The 16,252-nt window shown below is 29.0% G+C and overlaps 1 protein-coding gene across 1 annotated transcript in view; it reads right to left on the bottom strand.

Moving 5' to 3' along the window:
• Tsp (Thrombospondin) overlaps positions 1-16,252 on the bottom strand; it is a 194,993-nt gene that overhangs the window by 44,667 nt on the left and 134,074 nt on the right. Inside the window, exon 13 of the mRNA XM_075359724.1 lies at positions 1,477-1,581. Within this exon, the coding sequence (XP_075215839.1) occupies positions 1,477-1,581 (105 nt within the window). The remainder of the gene's footprint in view (positions 1-1,476; positions 1,582-16,252) is intronic.

Raw genomic sequence — 16,252 nt, 5'->3', positions numbered from 1 at the left:
TTACCACAGCGGCAAGACATTGGATTTGCTATCTCACATAAAGCTGTAAGAAAAGAACTGAAACTTTTCCTCTATAAAGTAATGTGTGTTCAAGAACAGAAACCTACAGATCATGTCAAAAGACTAAATTATTGTCAATGATTTAAATGTTTTATTGGCCAAAATTCCATTGGTATCCTCAACATTATATTTTTTACAGATGAAGTGTGGTTTCATCTGGGAGGATATATTAATTCACAAAATTCATGACTGTGGATACCAGTGTTGTATTGATGTTGAAGGAGGTCTTTTTTAACATCTTTTATAAACTATTCCAGTTATTGTAATATTCTACTCTATAAAATAAAAAATAAAGTAATAATTAAGAAGGTTTCATCATTACACTTCACAACTCCACTGTACAGCAACACTTTGAACCCATTGTTTCATATTTCAGTTTCCCCTCTGATTCTTTAAAAATATTTTTTCAAGGACACACCTTCTCCCCACTTCCCCTTAGATCGAGTAAATTGATCTGATGTTTCTGTGGGTACCCATATATTTCAATACCAGTTTCCTTCTGTGGTAACAAAAAGAAACCTATGATATTTGTTCTTTGTCAATTCAATCTAGTTTCATCTTCCAGTAAACTACACATATCCTATTTCTCTCTGAGCTCTGTCATCTATAATTTTTTTTTTTGTCATAATAATATAGGTACTTTATTCTAATAGGCTTACATAATATATGACATAGGTAAAATCAGGAATTTGTGATATTAAAAAAAGGAATGTTGATCAGAGCAGCATCACTAAGTTAATTATAAAATATGAGATACATAAGAATAAACTCAATAATAATTGTTGTTTAAAGTATAAACATATAACAATGTTAAGATAAATACATGAAGATAGTAAGAATAAAAAAATAACTATAAAATAATTTACAATTCAGAAGATGTTAATGAAAATTATTGGAGCATACTTTATGTACACATTGAATGGAATGTAGAAATTTTAGGGATTTAAAACATTTCTTAATTAGTATTATTTTTAAATTTATAAAAAAGTAAAATTGTCTGTATAAAAGAAAATCTTTTAATTGTATTTTAGATAAATTCATGGACATTTTTAATGGTTCAGTAAATTATTAAAAATGGCAATGGAAGCATAATGGTCCTTTTTCATAAGCTGAAGTACTGTATTGAGTTACAAGAAAAGCTTTTGTCTGGTCTAATAGAGGTAATTATTTTTAAGAATACGTGGCTATTCTTTTTAGAAAATATTGCAAATTTATAAATAAATACAAGAATAAGTTGAAATAAATGAAGGTAAAACATATTGTATTGTCTTCTACTTTGATGAAGATCTACATTTTCAATTTTAACTAATACAATAATAAAATTGAAGTTGCAATAAATTAATTTAATAAATTAACTAGATACATTTATAAATATATTATATATATATATATATTTTAATATAAGAAATCCATTACCTTTTTACAGTGTGTAGTTTGGCATCCCAAGTCATGATCTGGCCAGCCATCCAGATCTCTATCAAGTCCACATATTTTACCATCTCCTGCATAGCCCACCTTGCACTATAAAAAATATATAAAATAATAAATTAATCAATGATTACATAAAAAAAAAACTAATCTCATTCTTTAAATTTTATTTTATTTTATTATTGATACTTTTAATCATTAAGTAGTATTTTTTTACACTGATATTGTTTTATTTTAATTATTACACAAAAAAAAGAATCTGATAGAATTTTTAGTATCTTTATTTTCCTGCTACATAATCATAAAATAACTATTTAAGGGAAAGTATGTTATCAGATAAAATTTTACACTAGGGTTTTGCAGATCTTTACACTTTTAACCAAAAGATAATTCTAGCATTGAAAAATTCTAGAAAGCTATATGTATGTTGGCCTGTTTGTTATTTTATAACTTCAGACTGGCTGGATTGATTTGGATGAAAATTGGCATAATATTTCTATACATGGGCCAATTAATTTTGGTCACAATCAATCAAGGGGGTAGGTAGATAGAGACCTTACTTCTCATACATAAGAATTTTACTCAAAGGTTAGGTAAATGTTTTACAGAATTTAATGCCCCTTAGAAACTTTCTGAAAATCTTTGGCCTTATTCAAACCTCCATAATGGGGTGGTAGAAAAATACTCTTTTCTTTGTTGTTGTTTCTGGACTCAGTCACATTCTTCTACTAATTAGAAGATTCCATCTCACTAGTATGTCTAAGGTTATGGAAACAGGTAAAATTCTAGAAAAAAAAACAAAAGAAGCAGTCAGTCAGTTGATGGCACTTCATTGATGGCACTATGGATCAAAATGTATATTTATATATTTTTAAATCAAAATTATTGTATACATTTAATAATATGCCATTGAAGGGAAACTAATATCATTTTTCAATAGGTTTCCAAAAGCGACACCCAAAGCTTTTTCTACATTGAAATCAGTTGAGAATTGACTCAATGATAAAAAATTTAGTATTTTAGATTTATAACCATAAGCCTGGATCTTAGCCCCATAGAAAATTTGAAATCCAATTAAAAAAAAATTCCTTATTTGAAGTCAACAATATGAATTAACATTCTTTGCGTGAAAATCAGCAATGACCGAAGCTCTCACCAGACTACTATAATAAACATTTGTAAAAGAAAAAAAATTATTAAAATTTTACTTTTTAAACAACAAGATAGTCATTTCTTTTTTTAAAAATAAATCCTAATTTTAGTTGAATAATGAATTTTATTGTACTTAAATATAACTGATATATGTGCTTCTACATATGTATTTTAATAAAGAAGATACGATGAATTATGATTAATCTAATAATTGATGTCAACTAAACTATTTATTCAAATTCCAAAGAATTCTCTTTCCTTAAGTTTCCCTTTGTATTGTAGGTAGTATTGACTCCTGTTATTATTATTATTATCATAAAATGACCAATTGATTTGTACAAGTTTTCAAAATGTCTTCAGGTATCATGTGCAGCTTTATTAATTTGATAAATGTATATAGCTTATTACTGCCATGGATTACCAAACTAGGATGTTACCAATCAGGATCCAACAACAGAAATGAGACAGTATCAACACTCTATCAGCAGTAAAAAGATAATTAATCCAACTTGGCATTATATTATATTAGACTCCCTGTAAACAAAGGCATTCACTGACTTTCTGTATCTACCTGACACTACAATCCAATAGCATTATTTTAATTTGGTGATCTGTAAGTAACAGTTAAAGCACCTTCATTTGATTCTGTATGGCATTTAATTTCCTGGATATTACTTGCTGAGATATTTTAAGAGCAGAATAATCATCTTGAACAAGATATAGTTTATTATCTTATCTAGTAGCTGTCCACAAATTACTTCCTTTTCAATTACCTCATTTTTATCTCAATATGACTGTATTCATTTCTATATACATATATATTTAAACAAGACATGGTTCAAAAGTAAGTGCCGATTGGTAAATGAAAGATTGAAAAATTTATCAATGGTTTCAAATACTTATATATTTACTTTATTTTTCTAAATAATCACCATTTTGTTCTAAACACTTTTGATATGTGATTCAGACTTCTTCAAACCCACTGCATAAAACTCTGCCGCCTGGGATTGTAGCCACTTTTACAACAAGATTTTCAACTCTTCACTTCCTCAAATCATTTTGATGCAAGACAATTTTTGAGGTGTAGAAAGGTTGACCAGTGACAATATGAGAAAAAAATTTGTCACCCTTGTGGTTAAAGTGGTCGACAAAATAACATGCAGATATCATTCTGTGACTTTTGTGAGCAGTTGTCAATGTTTTTGCTACCCATCATACAAACAGTTTATGATAGCCTAGAGTGTCAGTCATAATTCTGAACAATAATGTCTTTGAAACTTCTAGGATTCTAAAGAAAGATTGTTAATTTTAAAGCGACAATTTTTTCTCACTTCAAATGTTCAATGAGATTGTCAGTTCAGACACTAGGCCTGCCACTACTCTGTTCGTCATGAACATTTGAACGACCTCCTTAGACTCACAACACCATTGCCTCAATTTTCCTTCACTCATTGTTGTAGGCCTCATGTTCCACACAGCTGACGGTAAATTTCAGAAGCATTATTTTCTCTTGCATTTAGAAATTTAATCACTTGTCGAACTTCACAATTACTGCTTATTTTTCTTTGAAAAAATATTGATTTTAACAATCCAACTAAGAAGAAATAACATCTTTCTTTTTTAAATTTTTAAGTTTGTATCTGATGAAGTGATGTGCACCGTGAAAGCACTAGTGTGAATTTGTTTTAAAAGAAAAATAAGACGTAAGTGATATTTTTTATTTAATCTATTATTGATAATATATATATATATATATATATATCTTCTGTCCGTGTGTATGTGACTGAAATCCACCTAAACGGCTGGACTGATTTTGATAAATTTTTGTGTGTGTGTGATTAAGTTGATTCGAGAATGATTTAGATTCACAATTTTATCCGATAGAAAATATTTTTTTAAATTAATTTATTTATTTGTGTTGTTGTTTGATCTTGGGAAGATTAAGGTTCACAATTGAATCCAGTAGGCAGCGCTGCGATCGCGTTTAGAATTGCGCGCTCATTGAGAGTATTATATTATTATTTATTGAAATAACGTTTTAAAATGTAAATAAAAAATATACATTGTGCAAATTTGTAAGGTGCAGTATTGAAGTGAGTATTTTACATGATTTTTTATGAACTTATACACGTAAATGTATACACGTGCATTAAATAACAATAAACTTAACCTACAAATTTAAATTGTCAGTTCTCATTTGATTCAATGCAACTTTGAAGTATTGAACAGCCCTTTGAAAATAAAAATGTAAGTTTGTAAAATACATTATAACATTTATAAAATTAAAATGTAAGTTGCTTATAATAATTATAGTTTAAAGTATATTTAAAAAATTGAAGTTATAATTTTTGTAGCTGATTAATTTTATAAAAAAATTTTCTAAAATTGTTTTTAATTAACAATTATCCAAAATTTTGTAAAATAGATGTTAAAATAAAGAATGAGAAAAATTTATACTAAAATTTTAACTACGTTGCTTTTTTTTACTGTGCTTTAATTTTTTTATTAATTGATTAATTAAGCTATCACATGGTTATGAAACTTCAAAATTATTAAATTAAAAAAAAAAATGTAAGAGGTACTTTTTTAGATTAATCTTAAGTGAAAATTAGCAGTAATGTGGATGAAAATTAATAATTAGTGTAATTATTAATTTTACGACGTACACGGCATGCACAAATGGTCCATAACCGTCGGTTAAATAGAACGCCAGAAGATCAATTGACGGACAATGTAAATTTAAGAGACCAGATTGCAAACGAAAGTCGAGAGCATCACAATGAACGTCTTCGAGCTAATGCATTGAGACAAAGAGAGGCACGTCAACGAGTCACCGACGCACACGGAGCACATGGTCGACAGTGCGAGCAAAAACGTCGAGCATTGACACGTGCATCACTTCACCGCCTTGCGTTCGAATATGAGCTGGAAACGTATTTAGGAGAAACGTATAGAATGTGACTATTCGTGACATGCACTAATAGTCATGGGCAATATGGACAAAGAATGCCAACACTGTCATGCATTTAAATACAAAGGTGAATCGGCCGTCTTTGCTGCGCATCAGGAAAAGTTTCACTTCCACCACTGAATTCGCCGCCAGAACAACTGAAAACACTATTGGCTGGAGCCACATCTCAATCGAAATAGCTTCTGCGTAAAATTCATAAATTCAATTCTTGCTTCCAAATGAGAAAAATTGTTCAGAATGAGGATGATCGTAATTTTGAATCAACATTTAAGATTCAGCGCCAAGTGTATCATCAAACTGGTTTTTTGTTCTCAATGCCTGATGCCAATAAAAAATTTTTGCAAATCTACTTCATGGGCAATGAGGAGCAACAAATTAACACACGCTGCCAATACAACCACATCGAGCACATGGAGGAGCGAGAATTACTGGTAACTTTGGAAACGTTTTTGCATTGGAAATTGCTTCATCAGGCATTGCAGCGACCTTGCTTGATGATGGGCGGACTGTGCATTCAATACTCAAGTTGCCATTGAACATTCACACAAATCCATACGCAGTTTGTAACTTAAAGAAGCATTCAGGTATGGCTGAAGTTTTGAGAAAATGCAAAATTATTATCTGGGATGAATGCACTATGGCTAACAAGCATTCACTTAAAGCTCTCTATAGAATGTTGAAAGATCTCGTAGGTCGATATGTGATAACTGTACACATGGTGGCGTCAGATATTTTAAAAATAATTTTTTTTTTTACATATTTGTTCAACACAACGGTCCAAACAATTTTTTATAGTATATTTGAAAAATTACTTAATTTTTGGATTTACAACGTTTGAATAGGACGTCTGTCGGGTCCGCTAGTATATATACATATATATAATATATATATATATTTAATATTACAATTTATCTGTTTTTACAATTACCTTTTTTTAAACCTAAGAATTCCAGCTTTTTTCTTACTGGGCTTTTCAAGTACGTAAAAGAAGAAGAGAGGATGTGTTACTCCAAATGATATTTATAAATAATAAATAAAGTTAGATTGTCACTTATCAGTTTTGATGATTATCATTACTTTTTTACAGGTTCTAGTCTTGAAATCAGATCTTCTAGTAACACTTATTAAATTTTATTTTGACAACAGCTTGATAAAACTGGTTTGTTTGTCAGAAGTTCCATTGTTAGCACCATTGAACGTAAAATTTTATATCACTTAATTGCTTTCTGTTCCTTTTTAATGACTGAAGTAGTAACCACTTATCTGTGCAATTTTAAATTATGTATTTTATTATCATATTAAAAAAAAATTTCTGAAGAATTCACAATCTTTGCAAAAGTACTAGATTGAGACAAAAGAGAAAAAAAAACAGTAAGTGTTAGAATTTTAATTAATTTAAATAAATTTATGTATTTTGCTAGGATATAATTTTTAAAATTATTTATTATTCATTTATGGATAAAAAATTATGTTTCTGTATAAAAACTGTGATGTTCAACAAGAAACAGGTTTATTACATACATTTTTTAAATGTACCATGTTTTCATTAAATATTGATTCTACAACTAAAATAGGTAACTTTTTACAATTAAATAAACTTTACATAACATTATACACAGAGTGTATCACAAAGAAATGGAAAAATAATAAAGAAATGGACATCCACAAGTGAAAATATAGTTTATAAAACCATGGATTCAAAAACGTTTCATTTTCAAATTGTGGCTTTACAAAATCTTTTTCCCAAATTTCTACACTCTAAGTAAAATGAAGCCAGACTGAAGTTTTTGAAACTTAAATTAAAGGATAAATTTTATGGTTTCATAGATAATTGTAGTTTCTAGATGTTTTCCGTTAATAAAATTATTTTTGTTTTGGTTTAAAATTATAAACAGTATTTTTCTGCCATGTTTTAGACTATTTTTTTAAAAATAAAAATCATATTTCTTAAATGGTTCTCCATGCTTATGTTACACAGATTTTCTCATGATTTAATTATCTACAAGTTTTGTAGCAAAATTTTATTTTTTATCACTGAATTAACAAATCTATTGTATCAAATTTAAACAATTGTTTTGCAACCAATTTTTTATGCTTTACAATAATTTTCTCAATAACTACACTGATGGACAAAAAAAAATTTAATGTTTCTCTAAGTGAGATACCATTTCATGAATTGCTTTTTTGCACACATTACAGATCTGTAAATAAAATTTTTCTATCACCCTTAGTTTTAAATAAATTACACTTCAAAAAAAATTAAGCGAAAATATAGGTAAAATTAATGATTTTGCTGATGGTTTTATTTTATAAATAGCCTCAGGCACATCCCGAATTAATGTCCAACAGTAATCGGCTAGCATATTTATATTCCACTTCCCTTTATAGTGGCTTTCCATCACTGAAATGTCTAGGTGGAAATGTTACTTACGTCTCCGAGGCTTCCCAGGGAAAAATTCAGATGTGAGTGGAGGAAATGTATTTTCAAATACATATTATATCCCATAGCTCTGTATGAAGTAAGAAGTTGATCAACAATATCATGGTAATTGTTGGATTTTTGTTTGCTGAGAAAATTTTTGCAAAAGTCTCTAAATGAAGCCCAAGCTGCACTTTCTACATTATTTAGCATCAAGTTAAATAAATCATCTTTGACCAACTTTCTTATTTGAAAACCAACAAATATTCCTTCTTTAATTTTTCCTTCACTTACATTCAGAAATTTCTACCTGATGTACAAAAATCCGGGACTATCCTTCTTCAATGCTTTTACAAAATTTTTCATTAGTCTTAGCTTGATATGGGGAGGGGGTAAAAATATTTTTTTGGGTTCAACTAAGGGCTCATGAATAATATTTTTCCCATTTGGAGTTAAGTTGTCTCGTTTCTTCCACTCTTTGGTAACATAATGTTTATCCCTAGCTCAGCTGTCCCAGTTACAGAATGTTACAGCAGTTACAGCATAACTGCATGCCTAACAAAATAGCTATAACTTTCAAATCATCACATATGTTCCAGCTATGTTTTAAAATAATTTATTTTTATTTATTTTTTCAAGAATGTCTTTCATCACATGTATTTCAAGTTAATACCGTACGCGAATGGTATTGAAGGATATTTGTTACTGTTGTGTAGTAGAATCACATTTAAACAACACTTGGACAAATCTATGAAAAGGCGCCTATCCTCAGGTTTATGAACTTGTAAGTGTAACATAAGCTCATCAATATTTGTGCAAAAAAACAAATTATTTTCATCAATAAAGTACTAAGAAAGTTTTTTTGTTGGCTTTGAAAGCCCAAAATTTTTACTTTATTTTTTTAAAGTAAATTCCAACCTTGCAGTCTTGATCCTAACAGCTTGATTTTTTTATAAATTTAAATCCCTAACCAAGTCATTTAATTCACCTTTTGATATAATATGTGGCTTATTGGAAGATAATTCAAAATCAAAATCATTGTTGTCTTCTTCAGTACTGCCTGATTTTTCATCATTGCTTTTGAAACATACATTCACAGGTGGCTCAGGAACTGGAATAATTTTACTGTGATGTACAGGTCTGATTGCAGATTGCAATAAAGATATTTTACAGTATATTTAAATTTTTTAGAAATTCCAAACCCATTTGTTAAACAATAGTACAAATTGGTTACATGATCCTTTGGTTCACGTCAAACCATAGGTACATCAAATGGCCTTCCGTGTACGTTTCAGCCATCCTCTTAAATATACAGAACAATTAGTGCATACTATATGATGACCCCACTTCTTATCCTGATCACCAATTTTACACTGAAAGTACAAATGATATGCTTTTTTAATTTAAGGTGTAATGTTTTTTCTATCTGACTTTGCGGTAAATTCACCACATACATAACAAAAGGCATCCACATCACTTACACAATTTTGAGGCATTATGACACTGAACTGTTAACAAACTTAAGACAGCAATAAGACTGAACAAAATTAATTCATTCCTAAATCCAGTGCTTATTACTAACAACACAGCTGTGTTTTCAGCTACATGTTTTGACCTGCACAGACACGATTAATCTTGTCCATAGAGGCTCACTCTTCAGTATTAGATATAATGTCATAATATGTGACTACGATATGATTTAATTTTTTGTCTATATTGTTTATTTATAGCTTACAAATTATATTAACAAAGTTAAGCAATAAAAAATGAGCTAACAAAATAAAATATAGGAGCTTAAAATGCTAACTACATATTGAAAAATGAAAAAAATCCTTTAATTAAATTTAAAAATATTTCAAAAATGGTGGATGATAGAAAGATTCTGAGTTCATATTTGTTTTCTGCATCAAAAAACAGATTAAAAATCATGTATTGCGTGTTAGGAAACAAAAATTATGTTTTATTGGATATCAGTTTTCTGTACTTGTTTTATTCAATTTTTCAGGTCAAAAACCATCAAATTTACCTCTTTATTTAAGTTTTAATTATTTAAATGTGGCTTCATTTCAACCTAGGAGCAGAAATTAGGGTAAAATTTTTCACAAGCTATAATGTGAAAATGAAGTGTTTCCAGACCCTGATCATATGTACTTTTTTCTATTTTCACTTGTAAAAAATTCCAGAAGTTCTTTCAGCTTCTTCATGAGGCACTCTGCGTAATATGTATATTTTGTCATTATGTGAATATAGAATATTATGTGGATGTATTCATAAATAATTTCAAATATTTTTAACTCTTAAATATTATCATATTACTATCAACTATATTATATGGGAAGATAATATACACATCATTCTACGTAGAGTTTTATCTGTTTAGGCTTTATTTACATACCTATTTTTTTGTCCTAAATCTATGAATAAAATGTGTTTTAACTCTCTTTCACACGCACACACAAAATGTAAATAAAATTAACTTTTCAAATGTACATGATGTAAAAAAAAATTAGTAAACAAAATAGTATTTCTAAAAAAAATATAATTTTTAAAATATGAACCAAACCTAATTAATGCATTGTTTTTAAAATTCATTTTGTAAAGCTTTCAGTTGTTCTTCTAATGCTAGTTTCAGAGAATAGTGCTACTGTTTTCACCCTAGCAACAGCTGATACTGCTGGCAGTTTTTTTTGGTCAGAGATATTATGTATTAAAATGTAGACAAAAATTTATTGGATTTTAATTGTCTGTTTGTTTACTTTATCATCTTTCTGTGTTAGTATATTTTCTAATTAATGTATATTAAGTTGTAGGTGCTTTTTTTTTGTAAAGAACATCAAGGCTATTATTAATATTAATAATATGTTTCTATGAGATAGGCAGCAAATATTCACTCCATATTGCTATAGAGGGCTTTTAAAGTGCTCACCGAGTCTGTTTGAACTGTAGAGCTTGCTTTTGTTTGGAGTTACATCCTGTTTAATGAATGAACATTATGGCTGGAGTAAATCTCTTCTATATACATTGGTCAAACAGAATGCAGCTTCAAATGAAGATCCAATGAACACTTATAATCCCTACATAACAACATAGTAGTAACATTCACCAAATGTCTCAAAGATTGAGTCACAAATCTACCTGTATAATAACCTTGTTATTCTTCACACAGACAAAACAATCACATCTTAAATTTTTGAAGTTTAAGAAATATACATGCATAGAACAATATGCTAAGAGAACAGGCACAGGTCCAAATCACACATTTTATGATCATATTTGCCTTATTCAAAAAAAACTATTGACAATAACAACAGCTGATGTCAGGATTAGAACTGCATCACAGTCACTAACATGACTGTAATAGTGACCGAAAAAGTCATGAAATGAATTTAAAAATCTTGATAGTTTTAAATCATTTTCATCACTGATTGTGGGCAAAAATATATAAAATACAGTTATGTAATACTTCCATTCAGTCAGCATGAATGTCAACATATCTTTTCACATCTTTACAATTGCCATATTTTTCTGTTTAATAATACATGGATTACAATTTAGAAAAATATATTTTTCAGTTTCATGTGAGTCAAAATGAAAAAAATTCACAAGAGTTACAAATTTTTGAAGAGTAGGAACTTAATTCATTACTTTGGGTAATAATAGTAACAAAACTGTAAATAAATTATAGATCCTTAAGCCTGATTGGTTCATAACAATACATTATATAGGGCACATAGGAAAGTATGCGAAAGTATGCTAGTATATGGACAAACAAAAAATGAAGTAACTATCCCAGAACACTGGCCCAGATGGATAAAGGGAAATTAACAAGATCCTTGATCAGAGTTGGCACAAATATACAGTGAGTGAAAATTATGGAAGCCCCTTAACTTTAAAACAATTCCAGATAAAATACTGTAACCTTTAGAATAAGGTATCAGTCAACTACTTTACCTTTGGACAAGAGATAGAACTTCAACCCCTTCTTGGGGGACAACTCCAGGGGTAAATCAAATATTTTGACAACCTTTGTGTAATATATCACTTTAAATGTCTCTTTAAGACAAGAAAAATGGTGTAAATAAAAAGTTAGTATGATGTCTGTACCCAAAATGATGGCAAGATAAATTTTAGATTTTGAAAAAATATGTTTATAATTTAAGGAACTGTTATCGCAAATAAATAGAATAATAAAAAATTAGTTAAGTGGGTATTATAGAATAAATTTATTTTGAAAAAAATATTTATTAAGCATAACATTTGCTTATTTATTTATATTTTATTTTAATAAATGTTTGAAATGTATTCCTTCTTTTGCTGACAGTGTGCCAGTCAGTTGTAAAATGATGATAATGCATTATTCAATGATTCCCTGTGATATTTTGTACTGATAAATTCTATTTTGTAAATCATCAATATCTTGGGGCTTATTATGATAAACAATACTTTTTAAGTGGCCCTGTAGAAAGTAATCTAATGGTGACAAAGATGAAATATTATCTGCCTGATATGGTTTATAGAGTACGAGTATTACTTGAATTCTAATTGTTATCAGCTGTTTTGATACCATAGTAACTAAGTATGTTTCATTATTTAGTATGTACATACGTATATACGTACTATATGTAATATACATACATACTACATATGTATGTATCTCTCACATAACTCAAAAACAATTAGGCATAAGATGTTGAAAATTTAGATTTAGGACTGTTGTAATATGTAGGTGTGCATCTTCTTTTTTGATTGCAATCGACTGAATAAAAGGTGTCCAGAAAAGCCCAAAATTCCCAAAAATTTGGATTTTGAATTTTTTCTTAATTGCAGTAATAAGCCCTCATTGAGTGCTTTTCAATGATTTATCATAAGTAGTACTTATTTTCAGTGGTTCCAGAGTTATAGCCAAATAAAATTTTAATTAATGAAATATTTTGATCTTACCAGTGGAAGGCACATCAGTTCAAATCTGACTTCATTTCCATTTTTATTTAACGTTTTTTTAAATTTAAATATATTGATTTGTTAATAATTATTAACCTCTGATTGTAAAAAAGTTTTACAATAAATAATAATTCAATAATAACAATAAAAAAAATATTTTTTAAATGAAAAAATATCAGAAGTTATTAATGAAGTATAATTTCATGTACTTTTCATTTTTTTAAAAATGTTTACATGTAATTTAGACGTACAAGGAAGTTATGTGGTGTCCACATCAGGTTTCTTTTAATTTTCATAGGCTTCTTCTTCAAGTGGCATCTCCTTTCAGGAGGTATCATCATCACTACTTTGACCTTTGAGTAGGAAGCTCGGAACAGTTCAGTGGACATTGCGCTGAACCATTCCCTCAGATTGCGCAACTATGAAATTCTGCACCTCTCAACGTTATGCCTGTCCATTATCTTCCCCTGCATGATCAACCCGATTTTCTCTCCCCTTGTTATGTAACCTAGATACTGTAATTAACTTGCTTTTACTGTGGACATAATCTTGAGTTGTTTATTCATACTCTCTAATACCTTGATGTTTGACACCTTATCCTTCCAAGATATTCTTAGCATGAGTCTATAGCACCACATTTCAAAGGCCACCAGCTTTTCCATGTGTATTTTTTTTAATGTCCATGCCTCAATTCCATATAGCAGCACAGGAAACACATAACATTTTACCATTCTAGCCTGCAGATATAAACTGACCTGCCGATCACATAAGAAAGTATGCATTTTGAGAAATGCACTTCTAGCCAAGTTTTAATTTCCATTGCTGGTCCATGTTGTTGGTTATCCAAGTACCAAGGTATTTGTACTTAGTTGTACTTTCAGTTATCGCATTGTCGATGTATAACTCTGGGCCCACCATTTGTAATCTAAGTTATCACCACGTACTTTGTCTTCTTGAGGTTCATTCTAAGGCTGTGCAGTATACAAACATCTTTAATCTTTTGAACTACTCTCTGTAGATCACTCTAAATCTTCGTTATAATGACAGTGTCATCCGCATACCTCAAATTATTAATTGGCCATCCATTGACTATAACTTCAGCTTCATCTAGAGCCTCCTTGAATATTGCTTCAGAATACAGATTAAATAGCACGGGGGACAAAATGCATCCTTGCCTTACTCCCCATTGTATTTGTATTTCCTCTGCAATGTCATTATCTACTTGATAGTAGCTGTTTGATACCAGTATAACGATTCAATAATCTGTATATCTCATGAGTCGATATTCTGCTGTCTAAGTATGCTTATTAGAGTATCGTGGCGAACTTTATCGAAAGCCTTCTCGTAAACTATGAAACAAATGTGCATATCCTGGTTCATATCTAGGCACCTCTGAACTAATACATTATAACTAAATAGTACTTCTCTTGTACCAAAACTTTTCCAAAATTAAACTAGGTGTTACTAATATCTTCTTCCAGTTTATTGTATATTCTTCTGTTGATGACTCTCAAGAATGCTTTTGGTATATAACTCATCAAGCTAATAGTTGGGTAATCAATGCATTCTCTCGCATTTGATTTCTTTGGTAATACTATAAAAGTCAATTTTATCCATTGCTTTGGTATTATTCCAGTTCTGTACATATCATTAAAAAGGTCTACAACAACGTCGAGCTACTCTTCATCTATTTGTTTTAAGAGTTCACATGGAATTTCATCTGGCCCAACTGCTTTTCCACTTTTCAATGTTTTTTATAGAAAAAGAACTTTTTCATCCATGATGTTTGCCATAGGGGTACTTGATAACTTTTTTTATTATTATTATCTTTTTGTAATTTACTAGTTAATAGATCATTTTATTAAAATTTCACATGAAAAATTAACGTATATAAAATTTACAATTTTTAATAATTTTGACTGCAAGTTCCTCTGCAAGTAATACATCATACATTTGATAATTAAAATAATATTTTAGTTAGTAATTATACAGATTCTATTGTATTTAATGCAAAGAGATAAATGTTTAATGCACAACCGGGAATCTTCCATTGCAGTTAAAAAATTTCCAGTGATATCATACTAAATTATAAAAAGATAAAATTATACAGGTTGAAGCCATATTCAACTCTTCATCAGTGACACTCAAGCTCTCTTACAAAGTCAAATAACAAAAAAAGTTTAATAAAAATTGTTTGCTTCACAATCAAGCTGCAGTTTTATGGTTGTTTTGTCTTGGAATCTCAAGTGTACAATTTGATTATCTAGCCAAACAAATTGATAGACGGCTAGGTTGTGTAATTTTTTTAAATTTTGGTAATTGATTCCTATGTATTTTTTAGCATTCAAACATAACCTTCATTTTTTTTCATCTCATTAGGATTTTTCGCAAATTTCAAAATTAGTAAAAAGTTAAAAAATAGTAAAAATATCATACTGTAAAATAGACATAAAATGTTTATTTTTTTATTAAATTAATGTAATATATTCACTTTTTTGGCTTATACTGTACATTCTTATAGCTGAACAGTTGAGTGGTCTATTAAATGAGTGGTCTAAAGAGGAAGGCGGGTGGGGTTTTTTTTTGTAAGCAATATTTTTGCTTACAAAAATATTATGTAAGCATTTACTGATGGTAAATATCTTATAAATAACAAAAGAATTTTAAGAATATTTTTTTAAATTTATAATACATACTAAATATAAAAATTTAAAACAGAATTATATCAATAAAATACATTTTACTGATATAGAAAAATAAATATTTAAACCTATTTAAATTAAACCCATCTTTAAATGCGTTTCCTAACCATTTAAAAACGGGTCACAGTTAAGAGGATTATCTCTAAAAATTGCTGAAATAGGAACTAAACAAAACTCCAAAAAGACTGTGTGGAAGTATATCCATGTATTTACAAAGTGAGTCACTCTAAACTACTTTTTATAAACAATAAATTTATATCAAAGATAAACTCACTTGGAAAAATTATTATAATTTTGTGTTAATAATTTTCATATAAGATGTGGGTACCCTTAATTGACTTTTCAACTATTAAACATAAAAAAATGAGATTCAGCCAATGCTCCTACCTCAGAACAATCTGTTGTTTTGTATGAAATCCCTATGTAGGATACACTGTAGGTCCCTTTTGAAAAATATAAATATGAAAAATGTTTCTTTTAAATGTGAAAAATATTAAATGGACATAATTTTGATTAGGGCTGTCATACCCTGAGGTGTTTTACATCAATTTCTTTTTTGTTTTTCAATGCCCTTCAAAA

The sequence above is a fragment of the Lycorma delicatula genome, chromosome 3 (assembly GCF_047948215.1).
Source record: "Lycorma delicatula isolate Av1 chromosome 3, ASM4794821v1, whole genome shotgun sequence".
Taxonomy (NCBI): Eukaryota; Metazoa; Arthropoda; class Insecta; order Hemiptera; family Fulgoridae; genus Lycorma; species Lycorma delicatula.
The sequence above is the reverse complement of the archived record's forward strand: the minus strand, read 5'-3'. Positions and strand labels throughout refer to the sequence as shown.